The sequence below is a fragment of the Gadus morhua genome, chromosome 1 (assembly GCF_902167405.1).
Source record: "Gadus morhua chromosome 1, gadMor3.0, whole genome shotgun sequence".
Classification (NCBI taxonomy): domain Eukaryota; kingdom Metazoa; phylum Chordata; class Actinopteri; order Gadiformes; family Gadidae; genus Gadus; species Gadus morhua.
The window spans coordinates 16,389,800-16,409,932 of NC_044048.1; the positions used below are offsets into that span (position 1 = coordinate 16,389,800).

Consider the following 20,133-nt stretch of genomic DNA (forward strand, 5'->3'; position numbering starts at 1 on the left):
ACCCACACCGACTCCCCCAGCCACCCACCCATGGTGATGCCCGGTGAGGCATTGGGTCCCACGCCCGCCGCCCCCACCCAGCCCCTGCCATGCCTGCCCCCCCACGACCCCGCCGACGGCAACCTCACCCTGCAGAAGAAGCCAGACCCCTTCAAGATCTGGGCTCAGTCCAGGAGCATGTACGAGAGTCGACGTGAGTAGAGCCTTGCTTTTTGTTACTTTCATCAGCGCTCAAAGTTGGGGGAAGGAGCCTCTTTAGAACGTCCCAAGAAACCGGCCACAATGAAGGTCTTTGTTTGCGTCTTTGCCTGCGGAGCAACGTCCACCTATCATGCAAATGTTCTTTGTAGATTGTAATTTAGGGGCTATGATTCTACAGTGCATCAGAAGGTACTTCGAAAGATAAACGTTTTAACATATATAAAGCATGGTAGCTTAGTAACATGTGATTACACTACATGCATGTATTTGTAATTTGATGAGGAAAAGATCAATGTCGAATCATAAATATGTTTGCCGTGGAATTTTCCTCAAGAAGAAAATAATGAGTGTAGGCTCAGTACTGTAAGGCTCCACAATGCATTTTTTTAAATCTTATATAATTCATGGTATGAGGCCAGCAACCATCCCACTTACACTATGTTCCTGACGAAAAAGTCGAGAAGTGAGATAAGATGGAACACTCAATAGGGTGTCGATGGTCTGCTTTGGCCTTGGAAAGCCCCCACTCAGATCACTGGAACACGCAACGCTTATGTCTAAGGGACGGGGGGGATTGAAAAGTCTGCGGTGGTAGCTGCTAACTAGCGCAACACAGCAGGAGAAGACAGAGACAGAGGATGGGAGAGAGGAGAGAGCGAAAGAGAAGAGAGTGGGGAGAGAAAGAGAAATGGTGAGAGAATGTGAGAGAGAAGGAACAGAGTGACAGAGAGAGCGGGGGTGAGATTGAGGGTGAGGTGAGTGGAAGCGAGTGAACAGTGGAGGTGAAGGGCGTGCATGCATTAGCATGTATAGTTCTGTGTCCATGCAGTCACGCATCAGGGAGCACATGAGTGCATATTTGAATATGCGAGTGGATGCGACTACACACCCGGAAGGAAAGGGAAGCTGGAGTGCACTGGGATGCTGCCATTCGGTTGTCTTCTACACATCCTGCTGCTCATGTCCCGATGAACACTGCCAGAAATAGTCTGTTCTGAGAGCAACGGGCTAGGGAACATAAAGCCCGTCCACGCACACACGCACACACTCCTCCACTCTCTGCACCACACGTAAGGGTGCGTGTGTGTGTGTGTGTGTTTGTGCTTACTCGTGCATATGTGCGTGGGCGTGTGTGTGTTTATAAGACCCGGAGATACTTGGCTTTCAGCGTGTCACACAGTGACCCGGTGAACGTTTGCAGTGTATCGATACACACGCGGTTGGTCATTCCTGTTATATAACTGACGCAACAGCGACCGCAACAGCAGATTGAGGGGGTCTGGATGGCGGACAGAGCGCTACGGCTAATGGGCTCCCTTGCCTTCCCCCTGTGTGACAGCCTCGGCTGGAGCAGGGCGGGCTGCAGTGTGCGGGAAAGTAAAGTAAAGTGTGTCCTGACGCAGACTCTCCCTGTGGGCGAACAGACTGGCACCCAATTGCCTGTGTCATCGCACAGTGTTGTTCTTTTTTGCAGACAAGCGCAAATGTCATGTCAGGTGTGTTGGGGTGAGTGGGTTGACTGTTGTGGAGTGAAGGGAGGCGGTGAATTAGTTTTAGTTGGGAACAAGAAGCATAGGAACAACACGTCTGGAAAGTATTGAGATACCTTAAGCCCTGAGGAGTAATAGAATGGGATGGCAGGTGTGTGTGTGTGTGTGTGTGTGTGTGTGTGTGTGTGTGTGTGTGTGTGTGTGTGTGTGTGTGTGTGTGTGTGTGTGTGTGTGTGTGTGTGTGTGTGTGTGTGTGTGTGTGTGCGTACGTGGTGACCACTTTGTCACCACTTCATCCATTTGCCCTCATCACAACATATCGGACAGGAGGACATAGAGAGTGTGATGGTGTTGCTGTGAATGGATCGCTCTGCATCTGATACGGATAGAAACCTTACTCCATGAAGTCCATTAATTATTCAACTGTAAATGTAGTAGGCGTCGATAATGACCCAACACGGGGTAGATAATTGTTTCGAGTCTCCTGTTGTGACAACACTGAGTGGACTAATCTCCGCAGGGGTCAGTCTAGACGGCGATGTGAGACATTCGAACGTGATGAAACCTGAGTAAAATGCTTCACTCGCTTTGTGTTGCAGTGCCAGATTCTCAGGAGCAGGACATATTCCTGTGGCGGAAGGATACTGGTTTTGGCTTCCGCATCCTTGGAGGAAATGAGGCTGGCGAACCGGTATGTATCCATCCACGTGTGTTTCTTTTCACAGCACTGTCTTTATTTTTGTACCTCTATGGACCAAACAGGGAAGAGAGACAGCAAATTGGGTTGAAGAAGAGGGGGAATGAAATAGCATCATGCATAGGGCACTAGCAGGTTGAGCCACCAATCCACCCCCCTGTCATAGTTGAACCATTGTCAGAGTATAGAAGGACATGTCATTGATTGTAAATCAATTACTTATTTCCGTAAAAGACGGATAGAAACAACCATATTTGTCATGAACAGAAATAACACAGTGCGCACACCCACGTCACACTGTCAGATGAAGCACACTGTAAGTAACCACATCGATTATTCTGGCGTGTTCTTCCTTCCCACTTCGCCCAGCTTGGTTTGTGAGCTTCTTATTCTCTTTCATTCCCTCTGTTTCTCTCCATTCCTCCATCTGTAGCGAGGCACCGAGTCTCCCCTGCTCACGAGCAGCGGAGCGCTGCCGACTGAAGCTATAGCGATCCCTAGAGACGCACGCGGACAGCTTGTTATAAGAGAGGAGAGGGCCTCATCCACCGCGGCTAGGGCCCAGGGTCCACGCAACGCCTTGTGAGGAGACCGGCAGACAGGAGCAGGAGACGGGAAAAGACAGAAAGAGGGAGGGATAGAGATGGGGGGCGGAGAGAGCAAGGAAATTAAATGGACAGCTGGCTGACAGGCTCTCGGGCTGACCCTCTGATAAAGGAGTTGTTTGCCGTCTTCTGCCAAAGATATAGAGCGGCAGAGTTGGTTTCCTTCGTAAGCCTACTTCCTCCCACACGTTGCCATACCACATATCCGTGTCCCTGACACGCCTCATGACTCTGACACTGAACTCTCGCTAACGGAGAACTTGAGGAACACACAATCGGCGCTTATGTTCTTTACGTTAGACTTTAGAGTGGGATGAGAAAGGTTCCCACTGAATCCTTTAATTGCAGCGTTTTGAACCTCAATTGTCACGTGGTCTTTCTGATACGCATGCTGTGGATTTATACAACCAAAGTGAAAAAGAATGGATCCTCATTTTGTCAATAACATTCCAAGGGAGCGCATTATTTAGCGCGACGCCTCTGCCGAGTTCCCAGCCAATGCGCTCCAAATCCAACTTTATCAACAACAGTAAATTTAGAATGATCGCAAAACAAATATGCTCATAGCACCACGGAAGATTATTTTAAGTTAAAAAGAAGATTATTGATAAAAAGTAACAACTAGGTAATCAGTGTTGGCAACCGTTAATGAATAAACCACTCAGGGGGTCCGGTAATTGGAAAATGATGTACGACTGATATACCACGCGCGATGATTAGACTTATGTGCTGTGTGTGTGTGTGTGTGTGTGTGTGTGCGTGCATGTGTCTGTGTCTGTTTATGCGTGCATGTGTGTGTGTGTGTGTGTGTGTGTGTGTGTGTGTGTGTGTGTTTGTGTTCCAGATCTACATCGGCCACATCGTGAAGTACGGTGCGGCGGACGAGGACGGGCGGCTGCGGTCGGGCGACGAGCTGACCTGCGTGGACGGCACGGCGGTGGTGGGCAAGTCCCACCAGCTGGTGGTGCAGCTGATGCAGCAGGCGGCCAAGCAGGGCCACGTCAACCTCACCGTGCGGCGCAAGACCTCCGCCTACGGAGGTGAGCGGGGAACTTAGAATGACCGTGGAGCATGGACACAAACACACGTCTGTACACACAGGTGTTCAGGCAAACACATATGTACGCCATCAGTCTCCCACATGCACACACACACACACACGCACACACACACACAAATACGAGCTCGGGCTCGGATTTATAACTATATCTATATATAGCTATATATAGATACATATAGCTATATGTATAATATATGCATAATATAAAGATGCATATATGTATAATTTATAGATAGATATATCCGTTTATGTATTCAAATCTGAGTAGGAGTGTGGGCCTATATATATTTAGATATGCATGTATATTTGTGTCCACACTCCTACTCAATAGAAAGTAGATGGTTCCCAACACCTCTGAAACTCATAGACTCAAAAAGGGAAGCATTCTCCTCACTCTCCTCCTCCCCCTTCCTCCTTTCTCCTCCCCCTCCTCCTCTCTCTTCCCCGTCCTCTCTCTTCCCCTCACCTCCCCCATCATCCCCCCATCCCTCCTCACCCCCTCCCTTCTCCTCCCCATCCCCCCCCCCCCCTCCTCCTCCTCCTCAGTGTCCAAGGGGGAGGGCGACGTGCCCCCGTCCCCGGCCTCCTCCCACCACAGCAGCACCCAGGCCCCCAGCCTGACGGAGGGCAAGCGCACGCCGCAGGGCAGCCAGAACTCCCTGAACACGGTGAGCTCGGGTAGCGGCTCAACCAGCGGCATCGGCAGCGGCGGCGGCGGGGGCAGCGGCAGCGCCGTGGTGCCGGCCAGCCTGCAGCCCTACGACGTGGAGATCCAGCGCGGCGAGAACGAGGGCTTCGGCTTCGTCATCGTGTCGTCCGTGTCCCGGCCCGACGCCGGCACCACCTTCGGTGAGTGGAGCCTGGGTGGTGGAACCTGGGGGGGAGGAGCCAGGGGGGAGTAGCCTGGGGGGAGGAGCCTGGGGGGAGGAGCCTGGGTGGTGGAGCCTGGGGGGGAGGAACCTGGGGGGAGGAGCCTGGGGGGTGGAGCCTGGGGGGAGGAGCCTGGGGGGAGGAGCCTGAGGGGTGGAGCATGGGGGGTGGAGCCTGGGGGGTGGTGCTGGAGCCTGGGTGGGGGAGGCTGGGTGGGGTCTGGGGGTTGGGGGGTGGGGTCTGGACGGAGGAGCCCGGGTGGTGGATGTCTTGTCTTGCTGGTTGTGGGATCATTAGTGAGCAGTTCCATGTGAGCTGTGCACTCTCTGACCTGCTATTAAGACAAACATCTTTGATTTGATCCTACTTTAATTTATTTTGAAATCTGCTTCCTAATTGTTACCTTTCTAATTCATTTCCGTCTGAAATCGATATTCCTCTGCATGGTTTCTGCAGTGCCCTTTCGATCACCAAAAGACAGAAAATGCTTTTATGGACATTACTATTATTGTACTGCAAATGCTAAATGTGCAAAATATGTGAAAAGGAGAAACTATTGATCCCTTCTGGCGGCTGCTTGAATTATGAATAGCTGTGTGGACCCATCCGGAGGGCCCTGCCCAGCCAGGGATCACAGTCCCTGCTCTCATGAGCTTAAGGAGAGAGAAATCTCTTCTCGCCCAGAGCCTAGCGTTAAGCTAGCTGCAGTCATTTTGAAACATCACATAGTGGAGCCTGAGCGACGGCCCTCACCCCGCCCGCCTGGGTGTAACTGACGTTGACTCAGCACAAGCCATAGCTGTCCCTACTGTTTATGGATGAACCCAAAGGATTCAACTTGCATGCGTAACAGCGGCCCAGGCGGCGCAAATGTCATCTGCGGGACAAATTTGATACAACGCTCTGGTTGAATCAGTTCACCGAAGCAAAGTCACTCCAAGGTCCCTCCCGTTGTGTGAGCCCGCCATGACAAGGAGCAAATGGTTAGTCACATGATGGATGGGGTGTTGCCATGCCGACGTCTCACAGCGGGGGGGGGACACTAGTGATCCATAAGGGGCATCATGGTGTGGCTCTGTAAAATAATCAATGCATGATTTTTTTTGTTTGTTTAAATATATAATTCATCGTGGCATCCGAGGTGCTGTTACTTTACATCCCCTTCATCTTTGAGCCTCTCGGCCCTCAGGCGCTTACATTCTCTTCCCTCCTTTTTTTAAAACGTTTGCTACCTCCTTGCCTCGCTCCTCGACACTGATCACCCTTGCAAGAATGCGCTGGGGCTGGGTGAATGTGTGTGTTGTGATGTGGGGATCCTGGGGGGCGCCTTGAGTCAATAGTATGATGTCATTCGGCCATGCAGGGCTAAAAGTCAAGGCATTTGAACTGTTTGTTAGCATTAGCATCGCAAAGGGCGAACACATGCCGTCATCCACAAGGCTGCGAGCACCCTCGGTGAGCACCGCCAAACCCCCACCAACCCCCAAAGCCCCTTCAACCCCAGCCGCCCCTCACCCCATTAGTATTTGTATTGGGTAGCATGAGACACGCACGGCCGCTAATCAAGGTAGAAGGGGAGGTGGGACCCTTTAAGAGAGGGGGGGGGGGGGGAACGAAGAGAGGAGGTGAATCAGGAGAGGAGGGGAAGAGATGTACTGCTCCCCAGGGAGGTTTGGGGAGGGGCGGTCTAAAAGCCTGTTGCTCTTCTGTATCGGTCGGAAATGTAGGCGTGAAAACAAAAAACAACCAGCACCAAAACATGTGTGCATGTATATATATAATATATAGATACACTTCAAACACATAGGCTGTAGGCCACGTTGCTGGCGCTCGGGACCTACCAAAAACCCTGCCGCACGCTCTCTCTAGAGATTCATTATAATTCTAGGACATCGTTTCTAAGAGCCTAGTGCCTAATAATGTCCCCTGAATCCCCAAACACACTGCGATAGAGACTGATGTGTAATTGGCCGGTGGAAAGACTACGGAATGGTTGGAGGCGGGAGATCAGGGAGGATCAACAGACCCCGACTTTATTGTAAGCATCTCAGGTGTGGCGCTACCAGGGGTCTTTGTGATTCAGGCCCCATTGATTAACACATCAAGGGTAGCGGGAGGGAGGGGGGGAGGGAGGGGGGGAGGGGCACAAGCCATACTGGGGGAGGGGGAGTCGAAGCGGGGGAGGCAGTTCTGAATTAGCCCATCAAAATCATTCATTATTCATGGCTGCTGGCGCTCTGCGCTGTGTTTTGCATGCAGGCCGATTGGAACGTGTTTCTCTGGGACATGCACACTGTTTATTGGTTCTCTGTGCGCTAAATGGGACGGATGTTTAACCCCTTTTGCCTTCTTCTTCTCCTTCTCCTCCTCCTCCTCCTCCTCCTTCTTCTCTCCCTCTCCGTCCCCTTTTCCCTTTCTCCTGCTCTTCTGCTTCCCATCTTCCTCTCCCTTGCACTGCTTGATATCTATATCTATAAATCTATACAACTAAATGAATCAATCCACCCCCTGTGAACACACACACATACTGTATCACGCGCAAAATTGCGACGTCAAACACGCATGTGCAAAACAAAACAAATCAAAAACAAAACAAACAAACAAACATACAACACGAAAAAGCGGGAAATGCTTGTGTGGCCATGCCCCACAAAATAGGCCGCATCATCGAGGGCAGCCCGGCGGACCGCTGCGGGAAGCTGAAGGTGGGCGACCGCATCCTGTCTGTCAATGCCTGCTCCATCACCAACAAGTCCCACTCGGACATCGTCAACCTCATCAAGGAGGCCGGGAACACCGTCTCGCTCCGGATCATCCCAGGTGACGGTAAGGCCGGCCGGCGTCTCCGCGTTGCTCCGTCCGTCCGTCCGTCCGTCCGCCCCCGCGGTGGTTGTGTTACGGTGCAGAAGGATGTGACTTATTCATGGGTGGTGGTGGTGGTGGTGGTGGTCGTGTAGGAGGGAAATGGCGCATGGATGCTTTTCCCCCTCTCTCTCTACCCCCTTTCTCTCCCTCTATTCTCTCTCTCTCTCTCTCTCTCTCTCTCTCTCTCTCTCTCTCTCTCTCTCTCTCTCTCTCTCTCTCTCTCTCTCTCTCTCTCTCTCTCTCTCTCTCTCTCTCTCCCTCTATTCTCTCTCTCTCTCTCTCTCTCTCTCTCTCCATCTCTCTCTCTCTCTCTCTCTCTCTCTCTCTCTCTCTCTCTCTCTCTCTCTCTCTCTCTCTCTCTCTCTCTCTCTCTCTCTCTCTCTCTCTCTTCACTGCTGAAGCCCTTTACAGAGCCAGGGCGCTCTGTAAAGGGCTTCAGCAGCAGGCCAGGAGCACCCTCCCCGCCTCGGAGCGTGAGAGAGCAGCAGCTCAGCGTGTGGGAGGAGGGTGACATTGCCCCGAGATAGTGTTTGTTTTAGTGCTGTGCGTCGGATATGAAGGGGGCCTGTCGCTAGTGTGTGCACTTATGTAGGTGTATGTGTGTGTGTGTGTGTGTGTGTGTGTGTGTGTGTGTGTGTGTGTGTGTGTGTGTGTGTGTGTGTGTGTGTGTGTGTGTGTGTGTGTGTGTGTGTGTGTCTGTGTGTCTGTGTGTGTCTGTTGGTGTGTGTTGGTGTGTATCTTAATGTGTGTCAGGATTAAACCCATGGCTAACGCTTAATAAGGGTTTCCTGTTTGAGTTAATCTCCTCAGAAATGGACTTGCCCACTGGAATAATGCTGCACAAGCAGTTTCAGACGTGTAGCACATTTCCAAGAGAGTTTACAGTAATGCATGGGCAGGTTAACACATTCTATTACGTTCGGCTTTTATATCGTAACATAACAGACAGGTCAACCAATTAAAGCTAATTAAAGCCTGGAAAGGAAGCAACAGGTTAGATTGAGATTAATAGTAAAGGACACGGCAGCACACAAAGCACTTACCTACTTCAGAGTTACTGCATTAGGCCTGCACAACAAAGTGCATTTGTATCAATATTGCAATGCAAAGGCTCTGTCTATATAGCAACAGATCGGGCCTTGATGTTATAATACCTCACGTCACACGTTCTGCATATTGAATTTTAAAGATCACCATATGACATCTAATGTGCTTGCATGGTGCTTGCTTAGGTAATTGTTTACGCATGACGAGAGAGAGAGAGAGAGCAAGGGTGAGAGAGATCGCTGATGAGAGAGAGAGAGAGAGTCCTGAGGAATGCATTCCTCAAAGACTAATGAAGGTAGAGAGTGTAGGGCTTGGGGTGACTCAGATGCTTGTTAACTACAGGCAAAGAGGAATTCATTAAAACCAGTGTCAATGGGGACTAAAGTGTGTTTGCATAGTCTGTGCTCGTGGCTCTCATAGATGATAATTATTATCAAAATGTATGTTATATTGTAATTATTGTATTATTTATTGTGTCCATAGTCTAGATATGCTTCATTGTCGATGTCTATCCATCCCTCCAGCTTCATTTCTCCTGCTCTCCATCTACCTGTTTCACTGTGTGGTCTGCTGTGAGCCTTACCCAGAATCCTCTTTGTTTCTCTCCCAGAGTCATCGAACGCCTCTCTGCTGACAAACGCAGAGAAGATCGCCACCATCACCACTACTCACAACCCCCAGACAGAGACCAGGTGGGCGGCGCCCTATGAGTCCTACACCGACAACAGGATGTGTGCCTTTGTGTTTTTGACCAACCCGAACTCTAATATGTGTTTTTTTCGTCCTGTTGTTACAGAAATAACTCAAAGTCTAAAGGAGCGCCACCGCCTCCACCATCACAGGCTCAGTCCACACAAGTAAGTCAGTCTGCAACAAGTTTTAAAACATCAAGCTCGTATTCGGTGCAGCAGGGTGCTTTAGGCATGGCATACAGGCTTGAAAGGAGGAAGGGAACCTTTGTCAGGGCAAAATGTGTCTTGAGCTGAGCCCGTTTTGGTTAAGCCTGGCTGTCGCCATCTGTACCCTGATCGCACATTGAGGGAGCATTCATTATTCAGTGCTCTTTGGGTGATATGCATGCTGAGTGTGTTTTTTGAGTTTTTGAGATATATTAAGGAGTCTCTCTCTCTCTCTCTCTCTCTCTCTCTCTCTCTCTCTCTCTCTCTCTCTCTCTCTCTCTCTCTCTCTCTCTCTCTCTCTCTCTCTCTCTCTCTCTCTTTCTCTCTCTCTCTCTCTCTCTCTCTCTCTCTCTCTCTCTCTCTCTCTCTCTCTCTCTCTCTCTCTCTCTCTCTCTCTTTCTCTCACTCTCTCACTCTCTCTCTCTCTCTCTCTCTCTCTCTCTCTCACTCTCTCTCTCTCTCTCTCTCTCTCTCTCTCTCTCTCTCTCTCTCTCTCTCTCTCTCTCTCTCTCTCTCTTTCTCTCACTCTCTCACTCTCTCTCGCTCTCATATTATGTCATTCTCTCTCATCTCTCTATATATATATATATATATATATATATATATATATATATATATATATATATATATATCTCAATACTCAATATATCTCTCCATCTGTCTCTCTCTCTCTCTCTCTCTGTCTCTCTCTCTCTCTCTCTCTCCCCCCCCCCTCTCGCTCTGTCTATCTACATCTGTAAATCCCTCCATCTCTTCCTCTATCCATCTCTCCCTCTCTCCCCCCTCTGTCCGTCTGCTCCCCAGGACGCTGAGTTCTACTCGGTGGACCTGGAGCGGGACAGCAAAGGCTTTGGGTTCAGCCTGCGGGGGGGCCGGGAGTACAGCATGGACCTGTACGTGCTGCGGCTGGCCGAGGACGGGGCGGCCGTCCGGAACGGCAAGATGAGGGTACGGTCTCATCATGGTCGAGCTCTTAACTATGTGTTCCAAGGAAAGGGTCTGGAAAGTGTTATTAAAAGCATATTGTTATTATATTGATATAGTGTTAATATTGTTAAAGGTGACATATTATACCACCAGATGTGTGAGCGTGGTTAACCGATGTATGCTGGCTAGATCAGTCAACCAGCCTACGCAGTGGACTGTAGCATATGTTGTTCATCTATCCGTCATACATCTAGGTGGACACGCCCACCTATGATGTCAGAAGAGGCCAATTTTTTAAATCGGCTTGTAACGGCTAATCACTCCTTCACCTGTAATATTATTAGTGTTGTTGTAGTCATTTTTTGTATATTAGTATTTGTGTATCATGTCATTGTTATTGTCATTATGATTGGTAATTATCATATAAAGATAAGCCACGTTTTAGTAGCGCTGTCACACCATTCAAGGTGTGAATTGAAACACGACTCTGATCAGACGTTGCAGCACCCTGTGTCATCCCTAGAGTAGTGATCTGCTGGTCGTGGTAATGCACGCACACTCTTTAACACACACACACACACACATTGTGTTTTCAAGGTAGGGGACGAGATCCTGGAGATCAACGGTGAGAGCACAAAGAACATGAAGCACGCGCGCGCCATCGAGCTGATCAAGAACGGCGGCCGGTGGGCGCGGCTCGTCCTCAAGCGGGGCGACGGATCCGTGCCAGAATACGGTAGGTCAGGCTGGGCTAGCTCAGGCTAAGCTAGCACAGGCTAGCTACGCTAGATTGTGGTGGTTTTACTCCTCATCCATTAATGTGACTAACCCTGCTAACGGCCACCTTGTGAACTTACCTCCCCCCTTCCAATTCTGCGTAGGTTCAATGATGCAGAAACGCGTTTGTTTACTGTAAATAATGATATTTGAAGGGCAAAATTAAGCGCTAATCTTGACCTCGGCCGCTTAGTACTCATACACCTCTTGCACTCAAATCTAAATGTTGACAATGTCGGCATAATAATGAGGAAAAGCACTGGTGCAGTGCACAAAGATGAAGATATAATGACAGAGATGGCTATTTTGGTGTAGATGTACATGAACACTTAAACGCTGTGTGTAGTGTAGTGGCAGTAACATGATCTCCTGGGGGCGATTGTGAGAGGGTAGTAGCCTTCTCTGCTTACTGTGTGAGTCACGGAGTAATTACTTTACTCTGGAGTTCACCATTTTTTGTTGTTTGTTTTTCTGTTTAGTTTTTTTCTCAGGGAAACCACCTCTGCTCCATGCAGTCTTTAATAGTGAAAGATCAATAAATTTAAATTTTTTCTACCAGAACCAACTCCCTTTCCTCCTCTCGTTTGAGATCCACTGTAAACAGTCTCTTTCCTGTTGTATTTTCTCTCTCTCTCTTTCTCTCTCTCTCTGTCTCTCGCTATCTCTCTGTCTCTCTCTTCTTACCCTCTTGTTGCTTGGGCTCTTCCTCCTCCCCTCCAGCGATGATGGCTCCTCATCTCGCTGTTGGTACTATGAGGAATGAGAAGATGGGAGAGCCCTGTTTCTACCTTATGGGACAAAATCAGACCACGGTTTGTAGCCAGCGGTCTGCCGCAGCCCAGTTCACTCTCAGTCCTCCTGTGCTCCGACTAAACCCACCGCTTCTTCCAGCTCCGGGCTGAAACACATGCATCTCCCCCATTTGTTGTGTGTGTTTGTGAGTTTATGTGTGTATACGTGTTTTTGTGTATGTATTAACGTGTGTGTGTGTGTGTGTGTGTGTGTGTGTGTGTGTGTGTGTGTGTGTGTGTGTGTGTGTGCGTCTACATGGGTGTGTACAGTGATCACGCTATATGTCATGTCATGTGACATCAGACTGCGCTACATCCTCATACCGCCTCCCCCCCACCCCCTTATCCCTGAATGTCGCTGACTCACGCCCCACCGACACGGCACACAATGGTTATTAATCCATGATGTCACCCACATGCGGCTGCCATGGCAACCTCTCTCTCGTTTGCGAGACGGGCCGCCAACAGACTTCCATGTTGTGTGGTTGTGTGTTACATGGCCGTTGTTGCTTTTCTCCCCCCACCGCTTTATGTTTTGTTTGAATGGACCCACATTGAGGACGGCCTGCACCTGTCTGCTTGTGTTTGGACCCATCGCTCTCATAGACAAAGCAAGCCATTGAAGGGTTCTGTGGCTTCAATGTTTGTCGGCCATGTCACGATATCAATTGTCTTGTCACTTTGAACTGAAGCCTTGATTCCCTGTTCCCCTTGTTATCTTTTTTTTTTTGCAATATGGACAATTTGAAGATGCATGTGTCCGCATGATTTCCTTAAAATCCCTGACCCTAGCAAACATATCTGAATGTCCCCCCATATCTGAATGCATCCCCTATTTCAACTACAAAGCATTCAACCTAAACCCAGCTCATGAAACGCAAAAAACTGTTATCGACCTCTGCAACTTTATTTCCAATCACGTAACCTCCCTTGTCTTCCCCCCTCCAGACGGCAGCAATGACGGGTACCCTCCCACACCCGGGGCACAAGACTCTGCGGAAGTGAGACATCTGCCGCCCAAGAGCCGATATCACACCTCATTGGAGTCCAGCTATCCACCAGACCTTCACACACCATCACGCCAGGAGGAGGCGGTGCGCGGGCGAGACAGAGACCGGGCCGGGGCGGACCGGATGGACTATGAGGGCCGGCAGTTCCCCCCCCACCATCATCACACCTGGAACAACAACAACCACAGCAAAAGTACTCCCAGACAACCGTCTCCCGACAACCAGAGCAGCGGCGGCGGCAAGAAGGGCCGAGGGCGCAAGGTGAAGAAATCAGAGTCGGAGAGCGGCATCTCCAAGCTGCTGAAGACCCTGAGGAAGGACAGCTCGGGGAAGAAGGCGGCCGAGAAGGAGCGGGGGAGGGAGCGCGCCACCAGCCACAGCAGCAGCTCCACCCTCGACCCGAGGACGGCGCAGCCCCAGCGGCGCGGCTCCCTGGACCGCTCGCCCACCCGGAAGCGCAACTCCTCCCCCGACCGCCGGCGGGCCAAGTCCATGGACCGGCGGGCGGAGCGGGCGCCGCCGCGCGACCGCACGCCTGAGCGCGAGAACGAGCACGACGACGGCGGCTTCCTCAGCGTCACGCCCGACCGCAAGTCGTACGAGCGCCGCCTGCTGCAGGACCCGCAGACGCCCCGCCGCGGTAGCGGCGGCGGTGGTGGTGGCGGCAGCGCGGCCGGCACCCCCGAGCGCGCCAACAACAACAACAACCACCACCACGCCGCCGACTCGCTGTCCCTCCTCAGGGGCCGCACGCCCGACAGAGCCGCCATGAACAACGGCAACTTCCTGAGGGACTCCTCCCCACAGCGGGGCCTGGCCAACGGGACGCCAGAGAGGCGGTATCGTACGGAGCGCGACTCCTCGCCGGAGAGCAACTATAGCCGGGAGGAGGTGAACTACGCGCCGGTGGTGGCGGGGGGCCCCAGGCTCAAGGACTACTACAGCATGATGAAGAACAACGCTGGCCACAACAACGCGGGCCACTTCAACGCCACCGGCCACAACAATAACACGCTGGGCCCGGGCCAGGGCCAAGGCCAGCTCCCTGAGCCCAAGAGACGGCTGTACAAGGAGAGTCCCAAAGACCTGAGTATCTAGAGCCGGAAAACAGAGAGCCCTCTCCCCTCGCGCCCCTCTCTCCCCTCCCTCCCTCCCTCCCTCCCTCCCTCCCTCCCCCCGTCTTATGTGTGGAAACCTATGTACTATACACTGGAAGTGAACTTAAACTGAGGACACAAAACTCCTTGTGAATGGTTGGATCCATTGGTTGAGTAATAGTCGATTGATTGAGTTAGCTGACTTAAGTCCTTGTGATCCCAGCTAGAGAATCAATTAAAGAAAAAAAATATGAAAAAACTGCAGGAGTACGGCGCTTTGGGTTTCATTCTGGTTGTTACGTTATTGTTCTAGTTACTTTGAGCATAAGAGAGGTTGTTGTATACTGTAGTTCCGGTATTGTATGTGCCTGCATATGAATAATCAGTGATGTTGCTTTTTACAGGCATTTCTGATCTCTAAAATATGTGTTTCCTCAGAGGTTTGAAGCATTCTTCCAACGTTGGTGACTTGTTCATCCAACACACAGGCTACTTTTCAATGTATTTGTCTTTTCCACTCCTGAGTTGCTTTATTAAATGAACAATAGCACAAGACACTGAGGGTTCACAAGAGTTGGCAACGTGTTACTGGACATTTAGGCAAAGTATAAGGGAAGATTCTGATTCACAAAGTGACAAATATAATGTAATATATCCCCCCTCCCTACCATTTGTTCACTATTTATTTTTTGATCGGTTAAAATTCAAAGGAGTAAGACTTGTAAATGTTATTTTTTCACTATGTTTAATTTCCGGGTTCAGAAAGTACAAATTCTCACCATTATTTTGAGTAATCCTTAGAGGAACAAAATAACGAAGGAAATGCAGTTGTCTCAATGCATGACTGGAGCAGAAGCATGTCAGGGCTTTTACTTTCTGAACGTGGTAAAGGTCCTCGTCCAACCACACTTTTGAAACTCTCTGGTAACACCCTACTAAATATGCTTGGACACTTGATGGTGTGGCAGCTAGCCCTCATTCCCTAAACATCCCCTAAACATCCCCTAAACATCCACGCACTGTATTTCAGAGAAAGGTCATTTAGACCTACCAATACCCAGGAGTTATTGATCTCCCCCTCTCAATTAACCACAACCCTGCTACAGGCTGATCTCCACCACGTATCATGCTGCACACAGATACTATGTGCACATAGAGATTCATCCATGTAACTGTAACCAGTTCCAATTGGTGTAACAACACCGACATGGAGAGGACACCAGGTGAACTAACTTTGATTTGATTCGATTAGATTCAACGACAGAAAACATTGCATCGTCAAACGAGTCCTCTCCGTCCAAGATGCATGTGTGGCTGAGAATAGCTACGTACTCATCTCATCCCAAGCATTCCCACAGATATGGCGGTCACACCTCGCTCTAAACAAACCGGCGTCCGTCTGTCCGTCCGTTCGTCCATCCGTCTCCCCCGGGTATTGCGGTGGTGGGTCATGGGACGGGGGTCAACTGTGGTCCGTTGCGGTACACAAGTCAGCTGATCTGCCCACCTGAGCCATTCTGTCACAGCACTGGAGTCTGACTGCTGCTTTGATAACGTGTTTTATGTGTGTATTCTCTGTTTTATGTTTCACTAAAGAACTAAAAAGATATTGGATAGCCACAAACAAAATGCATTGTTTTATCACTGTTGTCGTCATGGTACTGTATTTAAGAAGAAGAAGAAACAGAAGAAGAAGATGATGATGAGGAAGATAAAAAAGAAGAAACATGTAGGATGTTAAAAACCTGTTGGCCATAACGTAAAAATAATTTTAATGTGTAACTAATAGGAACCTGCTAAGGATTAAAATGTTGCCTTTTTCTTGTACAAAAGAGAAATTTATGGGGATCCTCAGCAGTGAGGAATGTGATGGTGTGTTTATATTACTGACATGGACCTGGTGATTCAAGGGGAGGTATGTTCATTTACTCTGAATCAGGTATAAATAGACTAAAATGGAAGACTGTATTTGGTTGATCAGAAGCTGTTTGATGGTTTGAATCTCTCTCTCTCTCTCTCTCTCTCTCTCTCTCTCTCTCTCTCTCGCTCTCTCTCTCTCTCTCTCTCTCTCTCTCTCTCTCTCTATCTCTCTCTCTCTCTCTCTACGGTTAGCCTGCCTTTGTATTATAGAGCACTTGTATGCAGTCTGTTTTCTTTAAGCATTATTTCTTGCAATGTGCTCCAGGCACATAATGCTGTCTCTGTGTTGATAAAAAGCAGTACATGTATATGGGCCAATCTTTTTATTTTATTTTATAAAACTATGCATATATAAATACTACATTGTTCATAGCTTTATTTGACCCATGAAGCTATACATAACATTAGTCTAAGTACAAGTAGATGTGGAATTATCCAATAAAGCTTCTTTCCTTGAAATGGATCACACACTGTATATGTAGCTATCAAAGGAAGTCTGTGAATGCTATTTTTATTATCAAATAAAGTTTTCCATACAAATTCAAAAGTACTTAATATTTTGTTCAGCAGACATGTTGTGGTGCAGATGGGATACCTTCAGGAATCAAATGGGCATGCAGTAGGACAGTGACCCATAATAACAATGAAACTTATCAATACCACACATGATAAAACAGGATAATGACAAGAGACTATTTACCCAGATATACAAAGCAGTGCTAGTACCGCTTTATCTATCTATCCTCCATCTGTCTATCTGACTATCTATCGAGCTGTCTGTATCTATCTATCTATACGCCTATCTATCTGACTATCTATCGAGCTGTCTATACCTGTCTATCTATCGAGCTGTTTAAGCCTGTCTATCTATTGAGCTGCCTTGTCTATCTGTCTATTTCTCTATCTATCGAGCTGTCTATATCTGTCTATTTATCTATCGAGTTGTCCATATCTGTCTATCCGTCTATCGTTCTATTAGCCATCCTTGTTAATATCAATCTGTCTATCTATCCGGCCATCTACCTATCCATCTATAATACATGGAAGCTAAGCAGCCTTCTCGTGATCTAAATCCGAGTGGACTGTTCAGTGTCAAGATCTGTATTCTGTCCGAGAGCCATGCAGCAGTGGGATGGTTGCCATAGCGACAGGAGAAGGTCATTACGGGGGAGATCTTGATGTATTTGTTTTTCTCCTGCCTGGCCGACATGTTTTCCCATTCAGAGGCTGATAGAATGACGTGTTGAGTTTCTCGCATTATCCCATTCTGCATTATTTTATCAAATGAGTAACGCGGCAATGAACAAATATATCCTATTAACCTGTGTGTGTGTGTGTGTGTGTGTGTGTGTGTGTGTGTGTGTGTGTGTGTGTGTGTGTGTGTGTGTGTGTGTGTGTGTGTGTGTGTGTGTGTGTGTGTGTGTGTGTGCATGTGTGTGTGTGTGTGTGTGTGTGTGTGTGTGTGTGTGAGTGTGGGAGTGTATGTGTGTGTTTGAGTGTGTGTGTACTTGCGTGAGTGCATTGTGTGTGTGTGTGTGTGTGCACGTGTGTGTGTGTGGTTATAATAATGAAATCATATAATTAAATAATATAATAATTGTTTTGATATAACTGTTTTGATTATATCAAGGCCTTCTCATGCCATTACTGTTGGATATTGTCTGACACATCTCCACCCTTATTAATCTAATATGATTAGTTTGCATAATCAGATGAAGTGAGAGTGGCGTGACGCTGTGTCTATACCTTCATGATTATACATGTCATAATCCATGGTGCTAAAGCCAAGGTCACCTGTGATTGGACAGGGATTATATTCCTCTGAAAGCGGCATTAGCAAAGGAATTATTGCATTGCCTGTCCTGCCTATCACATTGTGCAGTGTTGCTCTTCTAAATAATCACCATATAGAAATATGTTGTGATAATTGAGTCAATCACGACATGAATGCATTCTGAATAATTTATTGACATTTATTAATTTGATTTAAATACACTACATTCAGTTGTACTTTTCCAACCCATCTGTAAGTAAAACATGAACAGAAATGCTCATTTGCAAAGTGCGGTTTATTTTACGTTGCCTTGATTACATGCCTCTACATTCACAAATAAGCCAGTTACATATATGATCCAACTGTAAAAGATGAATATGTTTTCCCTTTCACATGAGGAAAACAAAAATCTCACTGTACTTATACGTTGGACTCTCTGTACACAAACAGAAGCAGAAACATGTTGTCGGGGTCTGCTCTTCCTGCAACTGTCTTTAGGTTACACCAAATGGTTTGTAAGATACAAAAGGTGAAGTCAGCCTTCAGTCGTTTCCCGGGGGAGAGTGGTAAGTGTTCATCTTCTTCTTCTTCGATAGGGTATCACATGGGGGGGTTTGTGGTCGAGGGTGTCGCTTACGCGGGGGACACGGAGCTGGTGGAGACGGAGGAGGCCTCGGTCTTGGCGCTGGATCCTTCCTCCTCCTCGAAGGGGTTCTTGCCGCAGCACAGGGTGGTGATCATGCAGTGACGGAACTGCTTGTTCATGCAGATGTAGATCAGGGGGTTGTAGATGGACGAGGACTTGGCAAAGAAAGCCGGCAGGGTCATGAAGATGGGACCGAAGATGCTGCCCTGGTTGCAGAAGATGTACCAGGCCACGCTGGCGTAGGGAACCCAGCAGATCAGGAAGCCCAACACCATGATGACCACCATGCGGCTCACCTCCCTCTCCGCTCTCTGGGTGGTCTCGGACTCCTGCTGGGCGGCGGCAGCCTCCTTCACTGCGCAGAGCAGCCGTCCGTAGCAGAAGAAGATCACGAACATGGGGGTCAGGAAGTGGCATGTGAACATATAGATGACGAAAGACTCGTTGTTGTAGCCCTCGGCGCGAGTGTAGTAGTCGACTCCGCATGAGCACTGCATTCCCTCGGGGATGTAACGAGACCAGCCCACCAGGGGGGGGAAAGCGCAAGCGTTGGCCATGACCCAGGTGAAGGCCACGCCCATGACGGCGTGGTTCTCCCCGAAGCGGAAGTTGCTCATGGGCTTGCAGACGACGACCCAGCGCTCGATGGCCAACACCACCAGCGACCACAGCCCGATCTCACCGCCCAGGGTGGCAAAGTATCCTTCGATGTTGCAGCCGGTGCGCCCTAAGACGAAGTAGCCGTGCATGGAGGTGTACATGGTGGTGGTGAAGCCGCCGAAAACCATGAACAGGTTGGCCACGGCCATGTTCAGCAGGATGTAGTTCAGGGGCGTCCGCAGCTTCTTGTGTTCCAGGGTGACGTAGAGGGTGAGGAAGTTGATGGGGAAGCCGAGCAGGATGAGTAGGAACATGTAGGCGGCCAGGGCGGAGTAGGCCGCCGTTGAGACCAGGTAGTACTGGGGGTACTCATAGGGGCTCCGCACGATGCCAGTGCTGTTGTCCCAGGGCACATAGAAGGCAGGTCCCTCTGTGCCGTTCATGGTTGCGGTGTGGCGGTTGCGTGAAGCCCCTTGCGGCGATGTTGGGTCTTCTGGCTGGAGACACGAGAGATGGAGAGGGACTTTGCTACAAGTAGAGCTAGGCCGGTCAGTCTCATCCTTTTAAAGGCACCCCTGGGATTATAACTTTTCCAAATCCGTCAGCACAAAGTGATTTAGGACACAGTTAATATCTAATCCAGCCATCACTGCACAACATAATTGACCACTCATCAAGTTGTTAAGGTTGCTTTCACCTGTGCCGTGACCGTGCAGTGAAAGCAGTTGTGGCGCCTGAAAGCTGTAAGACTGTCAGAAGCTATTTAGTGGAGCACAAAGGTGAAATACTTGGATGTTATGATATTAGAATGTTCAATTATTTTCTCATATTTTCACTTTTACTTTATTTCCATTTTA

At 49.1% G+C, this 20,133-nt stretch overlaps 2 protein-coding genes across 12 annotated transcripts in view; one reads left to right on the top strand and one right to left on the bottom strand.

The window, feature by feature from the left end:
- The window catches only part of LOC115560331 (membrane-associated guanylate kinase, WW and PDZ domain-containing protein 1), a 79,774-nt gene extending 62,971 nt beyond the window's left edge, over nucleotides 1-16,803 (top strand). For 8 of the 11 annotated variants that reach the window (XM_030379830.1, XM_030379761.1, XM_030379997.1 and 5 more), the window contains 10 exons: nucleotides 1-193; nucleotides 2,291-2,382; nucleotides 3,838-4,033; nucleotides 4,600-4,902; nucleotides 7,546-7,749; nucleotides 9,446-9,527; nucleotides 9,632-9,692; nucleotides 10,539-10,682; nucleotides 11,259-11,397; nucleotides 13,178-16,803. The exon at nucleotides 1-193 is cut by the window's left edge. In XM_030379830.1, the coding sequence (XP_030235690.1) occupies nucleotides 1-193; nucleotides 2,291-2,382; nucleotides 3,838-4,033; nucleotides 4,600-4,902; nucleotides 7,546-7,749; nucleotides 9,446-9,527; nucleotides 9,632-9,692; nucleotides 10,539-10,682; nucleotides 11,259-11,397; nucleotides 13,178-14,337 (2,574 nt within the window). In that variant the 3' untranslated portion in view covers nucleotides 14,338-16,803. Of the gene's footprint in view, nucleotides 194-2,290; nucleotides 2,383-3,837; nucleotides 4,034-4,599; nucleotides 4,903-7,545; nucleotides 7,750-9,445; nucleotides 9,528-9,631; nucleotides 9,693-10,538; nucleotides 10,683-11,258; nucleotides 11,398-12,158; nucleotides 12,251-13,177 lie in introns of all 11 variants that reach the window. The other 3 variants (XM_030380328.1, XM_030379906.1, XM_030380081.1) reach the window with 3 other exon arrangements.
- Nucleotides 16,804-18,204: 1,401 nt separating this feature from the next.
- On the bottom strand, nucleotides 18,205-19,819 carry LOC115549022 (rhodopsin). Its single transcript, XM_030364006.1, has one exon. It carries the CDS (start codon nucleotides 19,717-19,719, stop codon nucleotides 18,664-18,666), a length of 1,056 nt encoding a protein of 351 aa, XP_030219866.1. The 5' UTR covers nucleotides 19,720-19,819; the 3' UTR covers nucleotides 18,205-18,663.
- Nucleotides 19,820-20,133: the final 314 nt, after the last annotated feature.